The 18,537-nt window shown below is 39.4% G+C and overlaps 1 protein-coding gene across 13 annotated transcripts in view; it reads left to right on the top strand.

The window, feature by feature from the left end:
* The window catches only part of EVI5 (ecotropic viral integration site 5), a 237,682-nt gene that overhangs the window by 97,962 nt on the left and 121,183 nt on the right, over window positions 1-18,537 (top strand). For all 13 annotated transcript variants that reach the window (XR_011975757.1, XR_011975758.1, XM_072649091.1 and 10 more), the window contains 7 exons: window positions 5,031-5,255; window positions 6,203-6,277; window positions 6,973-7,098; window positions 8,792-8,935; window positions 11,216-11,305; window positions 11,412-11,509; window positions 16,025-16,085. Coding sequence is in view for 11 of the 13 variants with exons in the window: in XM_072649091.1 (XP_072505192.1) it covers window positions 5,031-5,255; window positions 6,203-6,277; window positions 6,973-7,098; window positions 8,792-8,935; window positions 11,216-11,305; window positions 11,412-11,509; window positions 16,025-16,085 (819 nt within the window). In the remaining 2 variants the exon portion in view is untranslated. The remainder of the gene's footprint in view (window positions 1-5,030; window positions 5,256-6,202; window positions 6,278-6,972; window positions 7,099-8,791; window positions 8,936-11,215; window positions 11,306-11,411; window positions 11,510-16,024; window positions 16,086-18,537) is intronic.

The following is an 18,537-nucleotide window of genomic DNA, read 5'->3' as shown; positions in this document are numbered from 1 at the left end:
GTGTTATTTTCTTCAGCATTTTTTTGGGTCTCCTTTAGCAAGATGTTGACTTGCTTTTCATGATTTTCTTGCATCTCTCTCGTTTCTCTTCCCAATTTTTCCTCCATCTCTCTTACTTGACTTTCAAAATCTCTTTTGACCTCTTCCATCGCCTGAGACCATTGCAAATTTATTTTGAAGGTTTTAGATGAAGAAGCCTTGACTTTGATGTCTTCCTCTAATGGTATGCTTTGTTCTTCCTCACTCAAAAGGATGGAGGAAAATATGTGTTCACCAAGAAAATAACCTTCTATAGTCCTATTTTTCCCCCTTTTTGGGGCATTTTCCCAGCCAGTTACTTGGCTTTTGCATCCTTTATCAAGTGGAAGGTATACTCTAGGGATCTGTAAGTTATCAGTTCCTCCAATGTGGCACAATCCAGGGAGAGGAGTTTACTCCTCTCCTGGCCTGCACTCTGGTCTGGGAGCAATCACAAGCTTTTCTGCTCAGGATCTGTGAGTAGGGTTCCCTCTCCACAATGGCCTCCAGCTCCACCAGGTTAATGCTTCTCACTCCAGGGCTGCCACTCAGGTCTGATATTCAGATCAGCCACTTGATTCCCTCAGGGTCTTTAGGCTGAGGGCTCCAGAAATGGATGCTGTAGCCACCTGGGGCCAGGACCCTGCTCCCTTCTCAGCCAGGTGAAAGAGCTTTCTTACTGATCTTTGAAGCTGTCTCTGGCATCTGTGGGTTGAGGAATCTGGGAACTGCAGCAACTGCCTGTGATTCTGTGCCCTGAAGCATGTTCCAGTCCTGTCCCAGCTGGGCCCCATGGCCAGGGGTAGGATGTGCTCTCCTCTGAGCCCAGTGCAATAGACCTTTCCTGTCAGCCATCCAGGCTGTCTTGGGGTGGAAATCTCTTTCACTCTGTCGTTTTGTGGCTTCTGCTGCTCTAGAATTTCTTTAGAGTCATTTTTTACAGGTATTTTGTGGACTATGGGGGGAGAGCTAAAGCAGGTCCATCCTTCTACTCCACTGCCTTGGCTCCGCCCCTAAATATTCATTTTTTTCAGCAGCCATGTTTTCTCTTCATTTTGTACCCAATAACTTTTGATTTGTGGATATCATAAAGATGAGATCTGCTATAGACAATCATCTGAGAACACTTCCTTTTTTCCCTTCTCATGTTGTTCTCAAGGATACTCTGCTATATATGTAGATATTTGAAAGCAGACATAAGGGTTGCTGGTTACTGTTTCCTCTTAAAAAACAGTAGCAGTCTGTTCTCTTTTTTGTTCTATTAGAATCTTACCTCTCTGAGATATCTTGAAAAACTGAACCTTAATTTTTTAAAAAATTGTATTCTCTCCAGAACAAGTTTCTTTTATGTTCATTTGGTTAGGCACAGTCATTCTTGCAGACTTTTTTTTCAAGTACTGTCGCTACTTCTTCACATAGTACATTGATCATTAAGTTGTTGAGTCCAAGGGTGATGGTTCTCCCATCACTATCAAAAACAGTAGACGACTGTAAGTGTGAAAGTAGATCTGGACTGTTTCATCCAACTGCTTTTTGTTCTCTTGGTTTCATATATAAATAATCTAAGGCTTAGCTAATCTGACTCCAAACTCTTCACAAACCTGTTGTCAACTATTTTTTGAAATTTTGAGAGGGGATACTGATGGCAGTGTTCTATCCTTTCATGATGTAGTGTCCTGCAAATGTGCTTACCTTTTAGACTGGTGCTACTCTGTGCTCTGTCATAGCCTTCTGGCTAGGTAAAAAGGCAGACACTGTTTCCACTTTGTTGGTCTAGTAGAGACTTTTCTGCATTGGTTAGATTTTGTGGAATTTGTGGTAGTTAGTATACTTAACTTTTTACATTTTTCAGAGCCACCAGATTATTTTAACAGCTCGGTTTGGAGCTAGATTGCATCTAGGATATGGATGGAGGAAATAGTTAGGGAGCAAAACTTGACAACAGATTAGATATGGGGATTGAAAGAGAAGAATCAAAAGTGCCTTCAAGTTTGTAAGCTTAGTGGTAGCCTGAACAGAAATAGAAACAGATGTGATTTGGAGGATGGGGAATAATAAATTACATTTTGGACATTCTAAGTTAGAGGGACCTGTGGGAAACATAGGAGAAAATGTTCAACATACAGTTGTCAGTTACAAGATTGTTCCAGAACATGATTAGAGCTAGATGTATAGATTTGGAAATTCTTTGCATAGTCATGCCATGATGGTTGTTGAGCATTCCCAGTAGATAGTAGGAAGAGAAGAGAAGAGTGCTCATGGTGCAGTATTGGGAGAAACTTATATAAAGGGAGAGGAGATCGATTCTAGGAGCTGCAGAGGAGACTGTGAAAAAGCAGTCATATGGGAAAAGATGCCGGATGAAGGGGAGGGGTCATCAGAGTTGAGGAGAAGCTAATATATCTGGGAAGATGAGGTACATTAATGACATCGGCTGCATAGTGCTCAAAGAGAATGAAGGCTGAGGGACAAGTTGTGGAGTTTCACAATCAGAAGGGCATTGGAAACCTTGGAGAGCAGTGGAGAACATTGAGTGGGGAACATGGACTGTGGGAAGTGGGAGCAAGGAGAGCAGATGGTTCAGTGATGTAGGCAGGGCAAGGGAGGAGAGAGAGAGAGGTCTGAGGAGAGCTTGAATGTGTCTGACAGCAGAGTCGAGTGAAGGACAGCAGCTAGGAAGGAAAGGAGATTGAGAGAAGAGTCATCAAGAGTATGGGCTCCTACGAGACATCAGAAAGAATGGGTCCAAAGCTCTTGGTTACAGAAAAGGGCTGTCTTTTCTGAAAAGAAAGGTATTAAGGAGGGAAGGGTGAATGAAGATGTAGGTGTCGAGAACAGTAGTAGATGTATAGAAGTTGAAAAGAGGGAGGAGATGCCCATGGTTTTTTCATAGTATGAGGCTACGACACCTATTGGATAGGGATGGCAGGGGAGGCAGCTGGAACTGGAGGTAGAGGAGAGTTTTGAAACAGCTGATAAAGGGAATGAGATCGCTAATCAAGAAAGAACAGAAGTTTTCCATATAGCCCAGTTGAAACTAAATAAAAGATTTTCTTGTACTTAGCACAGGGATGGGGTTCCCTCTGTTAGTGTTGTAAAACAGTTTAGGAGATTGAACATCCCAGAATGTTGGTGGGAATCATGTGTAGTTAGGGGTTGTCAGGAGGCTGTGTAGAGTTGACTTAGGCTCATGTTTAAGCAGAAATAGGAGGCCAGGGCAGGTTATGGAGTGTGAAAACAGAGGGAGATAGATGGACTTGAGGCTGTGGTTGGAAAGGAGTGAGATAACAGAAACAATTATGATAGAGGTTGTGGAATAAACCTTCAGAGGGGAACACAGTACAGAAGTCGTCATAACAGATGAGGAGTAAGCTAATTTCCTCCTTCTGGCTCAGTGTCTCTGGAAATTAGGTCAGTAATGGAGAGGGTGGCCATGGAGATAGTTTTCTAGAAAATTAGGGTTAGCAGCTACATGATGCTGTGGATCGAGTGCTTGACCTGGAGTCAGGAAGACCTGAATTCAAATCCCAACTCAAACACTTAGTGGCTGGGTAACCCTGGGCAAGTTACTTGACCTTTGTTTGCCTTAGTTTCCTAATGTAAAAAGCAGATAATAACCTACCTCCGAGGGTTTTTATGAGGACTAAATGAAATGATAATTGTAAAGCTCTTAGTATAGTGCCTGGCATATAGTGGGGATTATATAAATGTTAGCTACAGTGGCGATGAAAATAACAATTATGATGATGATTTTAAAATGCCAGATTTCTATTGGCATAAGAGCAAAGAAAGGAAGTGAAGAAAAGAGCTGAAGATGAAGTGAAGTTTGACAAATTAGCAGGGGTTCCAGAGGCAGATGAAGAAATAGACTAGGGCTTGGATAGAGCAGAATGGAGCAGGCAGTCATGTGTTAGTCATGTGACTGGAGGAGCGCTCATTGGTTGAGCCCTTTACTATCAAGGGTCCTGTGATGATGGAGGGCAGTGTGGTGGTTTTTTGCTATGCAAATATGACAAAATTAGGTGATCTGTTACCCCAGAAACATGGTGGTAAGCATAATTATTTTATGTATGTGTGTGTCTTATTTTGCTCTGTCTCCACAACAGCCTGGTGAGGTAGGTTATTATCCCCATTTTACACAAGAGGAAACAGGCTGAGAGAAGTTAAGTGACATGTTCAGGATAGAACTGCTGTATTACCTAGCTGTGAAAGGGGATCATTTATTCAGCCCTATGTGTCAGCCCCCAGTATATGAGGCCCTGGTACTTCTGGACACTTATTTTGATGCTGGAGACCCTAGTTAGTCCTTAAAAATTCATTCAATGTTAGGCCATTAAGGTGGATAAGGTGGGGGGTGGGCTGGGGGGAGAAAGCAGGAGTGGTAGGAACAGAGGGGGAAAGGGCTGAGAATGAGATAGAAAAAAAAAAAGGGACCCAAGAGGAGAAATGATGCTAAGCTTTCAGGTATTAGTGCAGTGCGGAAGCCAGCTGTACTTGGGTGATGTCCTTTAGATGGTTGATTATAACCTGAACCTTTTGTTTGTGGCTCAGTGGCTGTCTTCCTCGAACTGAACAGAGGTTCTTAAACCTGGGGTCTCTAAACTTGTTTTTAAAATATTTGATAATTGTTTTCCAAAATGGTTTCTTTTGTGATCCTAAGTATGTATTTTATCATGTAAAAATATTATTCTGATTAGGAGCCCAGAGCCTCCACCAGATGGTCACCAAAGGGGTCTGGTATAAGAAAGATTGAGAACCCCTGTCTTAGAACTTGAATGTAAGAATTTCTTAGAATCTTACCTCTAGAAAGAATTTTAGAACCGTTATGATGAATTAAATGACCAGAATCAGCATTAACTAAATTGGTGGCAGTCTGTGGACCGTATCTTTCCCCATACAGCAGGATTAAAATGGCTTGTACATGATAGATCTGAATTGTTTCTAAGTGCCAGTTTACCTTGCTTTGCTAAGTAGACAATTTGAGTGTTTTTTGTTTTTTTTTTATGCTTTAGGAGCTTGTTCGGAAAGGGATACCTCATCATTTCAGAGCAATTGTTTGGCAGCTTTTGTGCAATGCTCAAAGTATGCCAATTAAGGATCAGTATTCTGAGCTCCTGAAAATGACCTCACCCTGTGAGAAACTTATCAGAAGGGACATTGCTAGAACATATCCTGAGCATGACTTCTTTAAAGAAAAAGATAGTCTTGGACAGGAAGTTTTATTTAATGTAATGAAGGTAAGGTTGCTTTATTAATTTTTTTAATGAAACATTTTCACAAAGCTCAAGTGTATAGATGTATGCCATGAAACCTAGGCTCCTTCACAGAAACCTGGGCTTTGGGCGATTAATTACTCTTATACCATGATTTTCTGCTTGCCTTTTGTTTGGGATTTTTAAATATTGACTCTTAATCTTACAAACTGTTCTTCTTGCCTCAGTGTCTGACCTTAAAGTTCAGTCATTACCTAATAATTGCTTCATACATAATTTGATGGGGATGAGGGAGCTGTAGGTACAAGAAGGCAGATGTTTTCCGTGGGCCAACTCTGTAAACTCTGTGCAGTTTGTAAATCTCCATTGCATAGAGCTAACTCTTTACAGAACAGGCTGATTTCTTACCTCCATATGACTAAAACTTGGACTAGCGATTGACTTAGCCTGTCTCCCATCATTCAGATTTCTTCCTCCAGCATTATCAAGAACAGTCAGCAGCTCAGGCTTCATTGAGGCTCAGCTGTGAATCAGCTACTCTGGTGTTTTCCTTCATGCTTTCCCTGCCCAGAATTTCTTCCTCCTTTAGTAAACCTCAGTGAGACCACTGCTAATTGTGGATCCTTTGAAAACAGCTTCAACATTGCCAACTCTTCACTTAAGTGCTTTGCTAAATCCTGTCTCTCTCAGATAGAAATGATACTTGATTTCTAAGCTTTGTTGGATTGCCCAAGTCTGTACCACTGTCTCTCCTCTCTTAGCAGAAAACTTGCAACTGGGAATTGTCTAATGAAATTTCAAATCTATGAATCTTTGGTTGGGCTTGAAATAGGTAGGATTACATCTTTTTAATGATCAAGAAATTTTCCTTCCTTAATAAAAGGCTTAATACTTTGTTCTTTTTAGGCCTCTAGAGAAAGAGATTTTTATCTGACATTGGATTAAAATATTTTTAACTACTTATTTTTCAGGCATATTCTTTAGTGGATCGTGAAGTTGGATATTGTCAGGGAAGTGCTTTTATAGTTGGACTGCTGCTCATGCAGGTAAATTGGTTCATGTGTAGCATGAATGAAATTCTGAGCCAATAGGCTTTCATTTAAACTCTAGGGAAAAATTATTTTGAGTTGATTATTTTCATCTTCCAATTGTAGACAGCTAGGTGCTGCAGTGGATAGAGCCCTAGACTTGGGGTCAGGAAGGTCTTAGTTCCTATTTGGCCTCAGACACTTACTAGCTAGCTGTGTGATCCTGGGTAAGTCATTCAAGTTCTGCCACAATTTCTCCGTAAAATGAGGCTAATAAAAGGACCTACCTCAGGGTTCTTACAGGATAAAACTAGATAATATTTCTAAAGTGCTTTACAAACCTTAATATCAATTTTAGCCATTAACTAATACAGGAGTAGTAGTAACTGCAACCTCTTTATGCTTGCTTACAAAATGACATATGTATTTCTTAATTCACAGAATGTTCTGAGAAGAGTATTTTGTAAATATTAAAAGACTTTATAAATGTAGGCTATTGTTGGTGTGTGTTTTCCAATTCTCGTGTAATTTCTTCTGAAATATTTAATTTTTAAAATTTTTTTACATCATTTAAGGAACATTTCAAGTATATTACCAGTAGCCTTAGTAAATTTGCATAGTTCTAATGCACGCACACACGCGTACACACACACACACGCACACACACGTTGTGAGTATCAGAAATACTTTACGTTGTCTTTTTTCTAACGTAGATGCCAGAAGAAGAAGCTTTCTGTGTGTTTGTTAAGCTAATGCAAGACTATAGACTGCGTGAACTCTTTAAGCCAAGTATGGCAGAGCTGGGCCTTTGCATGTACCAGTTTGAATGCATGATACAGGTAACATAACATACATGTATGTACATAGATATAAAACCTCATTTCCTACAAAAGGATACATAAACATTAATTTAATATGTAAAATATTTTAAAGCAGAGGGTGCAGTCATTTATTCTAATGGCGTCTTATTAGGGACATTTTTTTTTACGCTGACTCTACATTAACATGGAAAAATAGAAATGCTATCCTTGTCTTGGAAGAACTCAGCTGGTAATGCTTGGGATAGGTCGGAGGCCCTCCAAAGGGCATGAGGGACACTGGCTGATGGCAGCCATGAGCTCTCCCATCTGGAGCATGGAGCTTGGTTGTGCCAGTTATCCCAGTTTCTGTGATTGTGCCTTTATTTACCTTTACTTCTCCCCTGCAGGCTCTGCAAGCCCTTGTGGGACTGACATTGACGGTGAAGTGATGGCTGTGATGTCATGCTAGTGGCCATTCTGTTCTCGAGCATGCCTTTGTTAATTTATTTGTTTATTTGGTTTACTCATTTACTTTTAGTTTTCAACTCCCACTTTTATAAGATTTTGAGTTCCAGATTTTCTCCCCCTATCCCCTCTCCCCAAGATGGAATGCAATCCGATATAGGGTATATGTGTACAGTTATATTACACGTTTGCACATTAGTCGTGTGAAAGAAGAGACAGAACAAAAGAGAAGAGCCATGAGAAAGAAAAAACAAAAAAGAAGGAAAATAGTTGACTTTGATCTGCATTCAGACTCTAGTTCTTTCTCTGGATGTGGATAGCATTTTCCATCATGAGTCCTTTGGGAAATGTCTTGGATCATTGTATGGCAGAGAAGGGCTAAGTCTGTCAAAGCTGATCATTCCACGGTGTTGCAAAGCATGCATTTTTAAACTGATGGATGACTCTGTTGTAATGTTGATACCATCTAATGATAAGACTGATACATAAAAGAACTGATGAGCTTAAGAATGAAAGTGATTTTTAGTGACTTCCAAAAAATCAATTTGAAAAGAAATACATTATATCAACATTTTACATACTACTTACATTTCTTATTTTTAACATGTATATGAAATAAGATTGTGTCATTCTTTATTCACTAACATTTTGAGCCTGTGACTTTGCATATCTAACACCATTAATATGCCATTAAACTATTCAATGAAAAAATAGAACTTGATCAGAAATACTAAGGAAGATATAATAGTTGTAAAATCATCTTTCTAGAACTACTTACTGTAGGGGCTTTTCCTTAGTGTGCTCAGAAACCAGAATTGTAAACTTTTCCACCTTATCCTGGGGAAGCCTTTAATATATATAGGCAAAAGGAGGTTGTATCTTGTGGAAAATGACTGCCGGTGTTTTATGTATTTTAGGGTGAAACCCTAAACCTCCATATGATCCATACCCATATTAGTAACATTCTTTTTTTCGCATATGTTAAATCTTGTTTGTCAGTCTTACATTCTATTGATGTTAGGCTTTTATAAGTTGTATATAATTACAAAATTCACTTACATGGTACATTACTAGAGTATTAGTATTTTGGGTTGATTGTGGATGGAAGAATTAGATAATGAAACATAGCATTTGCACCTGGGAAAATCTAATCCAGCATTTTCCTGATGTTGTCTGTTTATATCCTCTTTGCTTATAACTTTCGTTGATTTAAAAACAATGACACATTTTAAGAGACTTACTGTCTTGTATTTTGCCTTCTTCCAAGGAGCATCTACCAGAACTCTTTGTACATTTTCAATCTCAGAGTTTCCACACATCTATGTATGCATCGTCCTGGTTTCTGACCATCTTTCTTACAACTTTTCCACTACCAGTGGCAACAAGGATATTTGACATATTTATGTCTGAGGTAAGCTATTGGAAATCCTTCTTAATCCTCTAGTACTTAAGGATTTTAAATTTAAATATTTTTTCACACAACACATAAAAGGAAGCTGATAACTGGGGAAGTGGGAAGGTGAGATATATGAGGTATATGATGGCAATGTCACTTTCAAAGTTTGAGTGAGTTTTCAGGATGAAGAGGTTTCTGGGACATAGTAGACAAAGTCTAGTATGTAACCACTATAGTGGAGGAAATAACACACCTTGCCTGGTCTTTATTTTTATGGATCAGTCAGTTTTTTATAGAAACTTTCTAGGCTCCTACAACACATTAGAGTACCCTGTTATCAACTGTTCTTCGTGTTAGACCAGCTTTGCAGGGAAATTCACTATTTGCATAATCATTTATACTTAGGAAGTACACAGTGTAAAGTCAGGTGCTATTTTCTCTCATTGCCGATGTTTTTTCACCCTACATACACAAGTATTAAAGCAAAGTTTGTAATCATTTGAAGTCTTTTGTAAAATGAACAGTTTGGCGTAAAGAAAAGGTTAGTATTTTACATTGGGATCCCAGTCCTAAATCCCTGTCCCACTCTCCCTAAAAAGGTTCACGGCCGTGCTTTGTTTTTATCCCCCATAAATGCACCTGTTTGATGGTATTGAGATAGTTCTAACTAGCTGCTAGGAGTATTTCAGTCATTCCTGTACTACTAAGAGATGATGCTGGCTTTGACGATTGCCTCAGATTGTGAGAAGTATAAGGTTCTCACTCTCCCTCCTAAACATTTGCTTTTAACATTTACTTAAAAAAAAACAGCTTCTTATTGATTTTGTTAGCGCCACCATGGTTTGCATCTTCCTCCTCCTCTTCCCAGGGAGCCATCTTATAGAATAAGTAGGATTTCTCGAAAGCCCCCTTCAAAGAAAAAGATGTTCCCCTCCAAAAGAAAAGAAGAGAAAACCAGCATCATTGATCAGAATATTGAAAAAGCCTGAGAGTATGTGCTCTGCTCAACACCTGTGGACATTCCGCCTCTAGGTGTCGGAGTGTCTTCTCATCTCTCTTCTCTTAAGCCACACTTCTTGTTTATAATTTGGCAGCATTCCCTTTTGATTCTTTTGTGTGTTTTTTGTCTACAATGTTATAGTGACTGTGTGTTGTTTTCTTGGCTCTGCTTTCTTCCCTTTGCGTCAGTTCATAGGGATCTTTCTAGGTTTTTCAGTTTTTAGTCACACATCATTTCTTACAGCTCAGTAACATTCCATTACATTCATGTACTGCAGCTTGTTTAGCATTCCCAGCGATGGCCATCTTCTTTGTTTTCAGTTCTTAGTTTTCACAAAAAGTGCTGCCATAAATATTTTCATGTATGTCAGTGACATCCTCGGAGTAGGATAGAATAATAGAATCTGTAGGTAAAAGGATATTTCAGTTACTTAATTTGCATAATTCAAAATTGCTGTCCCCTGACGCTGCCAACGTTGACCATGCTTGTCTTTTGTCATCTTTGCCAGTGGGTGGGGTGTGAGGTAAAACCTCCCCATTATTTGATTTGCATTTCTCTTATTAGTGATTTGTAACATTTTTTCATGTGGTTGTGAATACTTTGCATTTCTTCTTTATTTATTCCCATGCTTTGACTATTCATCTACTGGAGAACATTTACTTTTACTGCCTAATTGAAGATAGTTTGAAGTTCAACAGTAGATGCCTTGTTAAAGTGTTCTTAAGGCTTAATGCTTGAATCAGATTTGTTCTTGAATTAGGGATTCTAGGATTGGCCCTGTTTTAGGCCAATTAGGAATTCCAATTTAGGAAATTAACCGAAGCAAGATATCTTTGAGAGTTTATTTAAGAATAGTTTGACTGTAAAATGCAAGCAATATAGTAGAAGGAAGAAAAACACCATGATATCTTTTATAAAGATGTCTTCTTTGAGTTCTCTAATAAAGGCTTTTTATTTTGTATTTTTTAGCAGTTGGAGAAGGAAGAGTGTACTTCCTATAAAACCTCAGTAGATCAATTGAAGTTCATGTCACAATAGCAAGGATTAAGAGGAAATAGGCTATTCTATTTCATTTTAAACCTTTCCTCAGAAAGCTTTTGTTGATAAATAAAAATATGTAAATATACAGGTTGATTTTTAAATATCTGCCCCCAAAATTCTAGATAAGGAGAGTAATAGCAGACAATTGATTTGAGCTACTCCCATGTAGTCTGATCAGCTCTGACACTCTTTTAAGTCATTTTGTTTGTGAAGAATGTGTGGCAGTTTAGAATTATGTCATTTTGCTCTTTTAGGGTTTAGAGATAGTGTTTCGGGTCGGACTGGCCGTTCTTCAGATGAATCAGACGGAACTCATGCAGCTTGACATGGAAGGAATGTTACAGGTGAGTCCGTGGGCTCATTGCCAGTTCTCGTCTTCAGATTTGGCAGCATCCATTAACAACAGCTGGCACTAATGAGCCCTTATGGTTTACTCTTGTTGCCTCTTAGCACTTCCAAAAGGTCATTCCTCATCAGTTTGATGGTGGTCCGGACAAATTAATTCAAGCATCTTATCAAGTCAAATACAATACGAAAAAGATGAAAAAGTAGGTATTGCATGCAGCTCTTGCCTTTTTTTTAAGTGGAAAAAGTTTGGGACTCTTTACATGTTGCGTGTATGTTTCTGTTTTACTTCTCCCAGTCTCTTTAGGCAGTATTGTATCTTTAGTGAAATTGACGCTATTTCGTGCTGATATTTAAAGGTGCCTTTCTTCTCTTGATAATCTCCAGTTTATTCTGCATGTCACTTGTTTGTGTTTTATGTCCCCCATTAGACAATGAGTTTCTTGAAAGCAGGGACCATCTTTTACCTTTTTTTATATCCCCAGCACTTAGCATCCAGCTCTTAATATGTTTGCTTGCTAACAGAACGCACTAGAATCAGTCCTAGAATTAACTCGAGTTGGGATTTTTGAGCATTTTGTTCTGCCTGAGTAAACTTTGTCTTTATTTTCCTTAAATAATCTCTTCAGTTCAAGAACAACTACAGTTAATCACAGATTTTGGCTTAAAGATAATTTAGTTTTTTTAACTTGTGTTATATTGTGATGAATTATGTGCACACCTTTATCTTAAAAGGGCCTTGAAGGGAAAAGCCAGTCTTATTCCCTTGACTTTCTAAGTGAGACTGTATTTAAATTTGTCCCAGAAATGGGACTACCTCTCCCTCCTTAAAGACCTTGAGAAGATAGATTTATTCAATTTTAATTTTTAATCTTTGTTAAAATTGGGAACTTCTCTATATAGTTATGTTTTATAAAGTAACTGTTTGATTTTGAACTTAGAGCAGTAAAAGAATTGGAGAGTAATTGATTAATCTAACATATATGAAAACCTTTTGACAAAAATATTTGTAGAATATTAGGATCTTAGAATAAGAAGCAATCTGAGAGGCTACCTAGTCCATCCTCCAATCCCATGCAAAAATCCCCTCTAGAATATCCTTCATAAAGATACTGGTATCCAGCTTGTCCCGCATTCTCCAGTAATAGGAAACTATTTTAAGGTAGCACATTCCATTTTGATAAGGTTTAATTATTAGGAAACTTTCCCTGGTCATGAGCCAACATCTGCCTACCTTAAACTTTCAGCGCTGATCCTAGTTCTGCCCATGAGGGAACAACAAACAAACTATGGAGAAATAGATGATCTCTCTTCAGATACTTGAAGACAGACTTCATGCCACTGTGACCTCTCTTGAAATGATGTGGTTTCAAGACACCCCGTTCTGCCTTCACCTTTCTGCTCGCTCCCTTGTGGACCCAAATCTCTCTTAAAATGCGCTCTCTGGTTGTGGAGTGACTCATGCTGGGCACGGCTAAACTGTTCCCTGCCTTGTTTTGGACATTTTTTTTTATTAACCTGGCCAGAGTTTACATAAAGAGTTTGGTAGTTACATCACAGAAACTTTGAATTGGAAGGAACCTCAGAGGTCTCCAGCACCGGACAAGAATCTCCTCTTTAAAATACCTCACAAGCCGTTGTCCATCCTTTGCTGAAAGCTGCCCAGTAAAGGGAGACCTCCATTCTGCTCTTAGACAGCTCTAATCATTGGAAAAGTGTCTCTTCTTTTTGCTGACCCATTTGGGTCCATTCTACTTTTGGAATCAAAGGAGAGCTGGTATCATTTGCATTCCACTTGACAGCTTTCAGGTACTTGAAGACAGCTACCACACTTTCCCTGTGTTTTCTGTTCTCCAGACTAACCGTCTCCAAAGTCCCAGTGATCTCTTAGTTGCAGGATCCAAAAGTTTTTTCTCAGTCTTCATTCTCCTTGACCTCTTTGCAGCCTTTGACCTTCTCGATCACGCTCTCCTCCCTAGAATTGGAGGACACAGCTCCCTTCTGCTTCTTCTTTTACCTATCTGACCACTCCCCTGTCTCCCTTGCCAGATCCTCCTTCAGATCATGCCCTTTTTTCTGTAGGGGTCCCTCAGGGTTCTGCCTGTCCCCTCTTCTCTCCTATGAATTTAGTTACCATCTCTATACTCAGATTTGCATTTCCTATTCCAGACTCTCTGCTGACTACTTTTCAGACATCTCTGCTGGATGTCCAGTAAACATCTTAAACTCAATATTCCAAAACAGAAGTTAGTCTCTTTCCCTCTTGTTATCCCCTTAGTCCCTAGATTCTTAGTCATCCTGGATTCCTCACTGTCTTCCCCCCACCCCCATCCAGTGTCTTTCAAAGGCCTGTTGGGATACCTTGACAGCGCCTCTTAAACGTGCTCCCTTCTTGTCTCTGACGCTGCCCCCGACCCTGCCCCCCAGGTGCAGGCAGACCCTCATCGTCTCACACCTGGATTATTGCAGTCGCTGCTGGTGGACCAACCCATGTCAGGTCTGTCACCTCTCCAGTCCACCCTTCACTCAGCCACCAAAATGATTTTCAAAGCTGTGGTCTGATCAGGTCATCCACCCCCACCCCCTACAATAAACTCCAGTGTTTCCCTGCCCCCTCCAGGGTCAAACACAGAAGGCTCTGTGTGCTATTCAAAGACCCCAGAGATGAGCATGTGACATAGAAATGTCCTTGGCACATTCTAGTCCCTCCTGCTTGTTCAGTCTCCGCCCCCTCACTCCTCACCTTGTTTAGGTTTGGCTTGTTTCTTCCCTGTATCTTTGGTGCTTTGCATTCTGCCTTGCACATAGTAGGCGCTTAATAAGTACTGATTGATTGACAGATTGTGTACTAGACAATGTGCCGAGGAGTGGAAAAACAAACACAAAACTGCCCCTGCCCCCTGGGAGCTTACATTCTAATGGGGGTATCAATGTGTGAAAGGAAACTGAAAAACTGAGAGAGAAGAAGGGACAGCAAGGTGGACTGCGAGCTCGGTGGAGGAAGCATGGCATGGCTGCTCTGGAGAGAGTCCTCCTGCCCCCAGCCAGAGAGAGGAGGTCCCTGAGGAGACACTTCCAGGGCTGAAGTGATCTTCTAGGATGAAGAGGTTATGAAATATGATAGAGAAGTCCACAGGCCTTCTGCCTGGTGGGGAATAGGAGCCAGACTCCAGTCCCCGAGAGCAGGCAAGCCCTCTGACCACCCTGAGTTTTTAATACCTATTCTTGGAGTCTAGCCATCAAACCTGTTTTGAAACCATCCAATTATATTACTGTCTATTCCAAACTTATCCATCTAATATATGAGAATAGTCTGACAAAAACTTTCAAAAAACTATCCAAAACTTTGTTAAAATCTAGGTAAATTATATCTCCAGCATTCTCTTCATCTACTAGTTTAGAAATCCTATTTTTTTTTAAAAAAGAAATTGTACATTTTCCTTTTCCTTCTGTTTTTTCCACCATACAACTTCTCTTCTCTCCAACCCCTTACCAAGGGACAAGTCTCCCCTGCTTTACCTCTAGTCCTTCTTTTGTCCTTATTGAAGCCTGACTTTTCTATCTTTGGGGAACACTTCACTGTTCCCAACAACTGAATCCTTCACCCTCTTCTGGAGGAGGGAGATCAGCTTACACTTGCAACACAGCTCCTAACCAACAAGCAGCCTCTGCTGTAGCATCCAAGCCAATTACATAGTCATTACTGTGTTAGAGCTTCTTTCTCGAATGAAATTTTTCCTCTCTTTCCTTTACCTGAAATTATTTTCGTAGGAATGCAGTTCCATTGCATAATGTGTTTTGATTGATTTATGGAATTTACTTATAATCAACTTTTGAGGAGTAATTTTATTCTAGAATTTTGAGTAATATCTATAGAATATTCCTTTTCAGTGCTAGTATTGGAAAACAGGACCAACATTTGACATTATAGACTATCATGTGAAATTTTTGCTGTGTAGGTCGTATTATGATGGTCTGTTCTGAGTTATGTGCTTTTAAGTATTATCATTCATGATTTTCATTCCTTAAATATTGAGAATATATTATGTGCACAGTATCATTCCAGCTGCTGTAAATGATACAGAGACCATAATGTCTTTTAGGACCTTACCTTCCAGTTGAGAAAAGGTTCCTACATTTCTCATAGATGCTGATATGTCCTAATGTAAAATTCCCTAAAGTAGTTAAGAGGAGGTGTTAAAGGAACTTGGAAGAGAGAAACATTATTGCTAGTCTACCTCCCACCACCATTAGGTTACTTTCACTTATGTCTTCAGGGCAGACTTCTTTCAACTGTACTTTGACACAATTATTTTCTACGCTCTATTTATGTAGCTTTTTGAACTTGTCTTATACTCTATTTTGTATTTTCCATAATACTTCTCTGATAAGTCAAGATCACTTTTAATTCTGAGTTTGTCTATCAAGACTGTGGTAATGTTATCCAGCTTAGGGTTTTGCAATTCTACACCAGAATTTCATGAACATTTAAGGAGTCAGCTTCTTATTTTATAAAATAGGATGATGTGTACAAGATTTCCAGTCTCTTTCCTTTCTGTACTTCTATGATTTTAAAAAATGATGCTTCTACCTAACCAGCATTCCTATTTATAACCAATGAACCCCATCAAGGTTTATCCTTTCCTGTAGTTTTTAAAGTTTTGGTTAATCTGATCACTTTGAGAAAACTTACATCAGAACTTTCATTTTTCTCTTAGGTTAGAAAAGGAATACACTACAATAAAAACTAAAGAAATGGAAGAGCAAGTTGAAATCAAAGTAAGCACGAGGAAGCACCGCGGAGCTGCCCACATGGCAAGGGGCTGCTGGCTTCTCTGGGTATTGCCATTGGTTTACAGGGACCTTAGGAACGATGGTGCTTTTTTTTTTCTTTGGTATTTGCCAATAATTCAGGTACTGGGGAAAAAATGTAATTCCATCCCTGTGGCTTGTAGCCAAATACACTAAGCTGAACACAATTGGATAGCATAAGCTGGATAAAGGGCAGCTGTTTACTTTTCCTCCTTGTGGGAATACAGAATGAGAAATGCCTTTCTTGGGAAGACATACATGTCATCATGTGCAGGGATCAGTTATGGTTAGAAGCATAACTGAAATCGCACAGATCAGTGGCTTTCAGTGGTTGGAGCTGACTCAGCCTGCTTGTCCCCGGATCCATGAATCAGTCATTTTCCAGTTTCACCCTTACTTTAGCCCCCACTGTCCTTTTTCTGAAGGAAGCAGAACAGATAGTTTTCCTTTAGGTAATGAATGTTTTTAAAATAAAAAAAAATACATTTTATCCCTTTATGATTTACCTCAGAACTTTCTTCCTGAATAAAGTAGTAATAATAAAACATATCAGGTAACTTAAATTTTAAGTTCATATACGTATATGTATATATAATCAATATTTATCTTTGTAATAAGAATAACATAAAATAATATTTATAGGAGCCCTATACTAAGAAAACCATGGCTTCTTTATCAAATTAAAAAACATAAAATTGTGCCCTCCTAAAATAAGAGAAGCTTTTATATTCCCTCTATGTACTCACACTAGTAATGTGCTCACTGTGTATCTACATATGCATATATACACATATACATATATATTTACACATATGTACATATATTCCACCTCACTGAGTCTCACACTATTATTTTCTTCTTAAGATATGCCTCTGGTGTATTTTCTGTCTAGTTAGTGCAGTCATTGTCTGGATCCCAGCCTTTCAGAGCAGCTCTTCCCCAGTCAGTACCTCAAGATACGCTCTCTAGCCTTCCTGGGTCAGCTGCTGACACGCTATTTGATATTTTTCATTTTTGTAAGTTCTAGCTGATCAAAAAGGTGAGGATCTGTTCTCAAGGTCTCAGTAACATCAGTGACAAAACCATTTTGGTTCTTATGAATGAGAATTACTAAGTCTAGTTGAAATGCCTCCTTCTACCCTGGAACAGTAAATTTAACCAAACCTCAGTGGTTTGTGGCACTCTAATGGCTTTCACTAGTCATTGTGCGAGGTGATGATCCCACTCAAGTGAGGGTAGCCATGGCAGAGGATGTAGGGGATCATATATATTCTTCTCTAACATCACAGAAATCCTTTGGTTTTGAACCTGTCATTGGATGGGGGGTACCCTCTTTTTTTGCTGTCAATCTATGACATTATGTCATAGCAAATGATAGCAACCATCCATTATATATGTGGAATTCTCACTCATGTCAGCCAGCATCTTAAAAGAAGAGCCCAAGGTGTAAGTTGCTATGGCTAAATTGTTCTTGTATGGGTATTAATTCTCCTCTCATACAATTCACAGCCTAGCCTTGTGCTCATCAGGGCATGGGTTATCATCAGGCCTAAGGGGATAACCCGCCTTAGCCTTTCCTCACTGCTAATGCTCAGAGAAAAAAGCCGTCCTTGGAAGAGATACAAAAGTCTTTCCTACCCTAGTAGAGACAGGGAGTCTTGGTATTACATTAATGGCCTCACTGGCATCAGTGCCACCTGAAAGGTACAACGTCCAGACCGTCACACACATTCTCTTTGTATGTTTGACCTCACCCAAGGTGGACTGCAGCAGAAAATGATGTGCCAGCAGCACTCATTGGCATGAGTACATTCTTATCACCTTTATTAGAGTTCCTTCATTACATTAAAAATAATTATTAAAATCTGTCCCCCTGGATCAGTCGTTTTCTATATCCAGTACCTAATTCTGTCTGGTTCAGGAGATGTGTTATTGTGGCACCTCAGACAAACCCTCGCTTTAGATGGGTTCTAAAAGGATTTCCTGACATCAGCAGGAGTACTGTAGTTTGGCACGAGCAGACGTAAAGCTGTGAAAAGAAGTGTTACTCGGTGCACGTACTTCTGTAAAATGGTAATAGTAATAATAATATCCAGCATTGATGTGGTACCTTAACATTTGCACAGCACTGCTGCATGTTATCTTATTTGGTCCTCATGGCAACCCTCTGAGGTAGGTGCTATTTTTATCATCATTTTACAGATGGGGAAACTGAGACTGAGGTTAAGAGACTTGGTCAGGGTGACACAGCTAGTAACTCTCTGAGGTGGGATTTAAATTCATGTCGTCTTACCTCCAAGCCCAGTATTCCATCCATTCAGCCACCAAGCTGTAAGATGTGGGAATGGGACCCAGTGATGAAGCCTCATTAGTCATTTCTCAAAAAGTACAAGGGTGAGTAGTCCTATACAGTCTCTGT

The sequence above is a fragment of the Notamacropus eugenii genome, chromosome 2, assembly GCF_028372415.1.
Source record: "Notamacropus eugenii isolate mMacEug1 chromosome 2, mMacEug1.pri_v2, whole genome shotgun sequence".
NCBI lineage: Eukaryota > Metazoa > Chordata > Mammalia > Diprotodontia > Macropodidae > Notamacropus > Notamacropus eugenii.
Note: the sequence above shows the minus strand (reverse complement) of the source record. Positions and strands in the feature narration are given on the sequence as shown.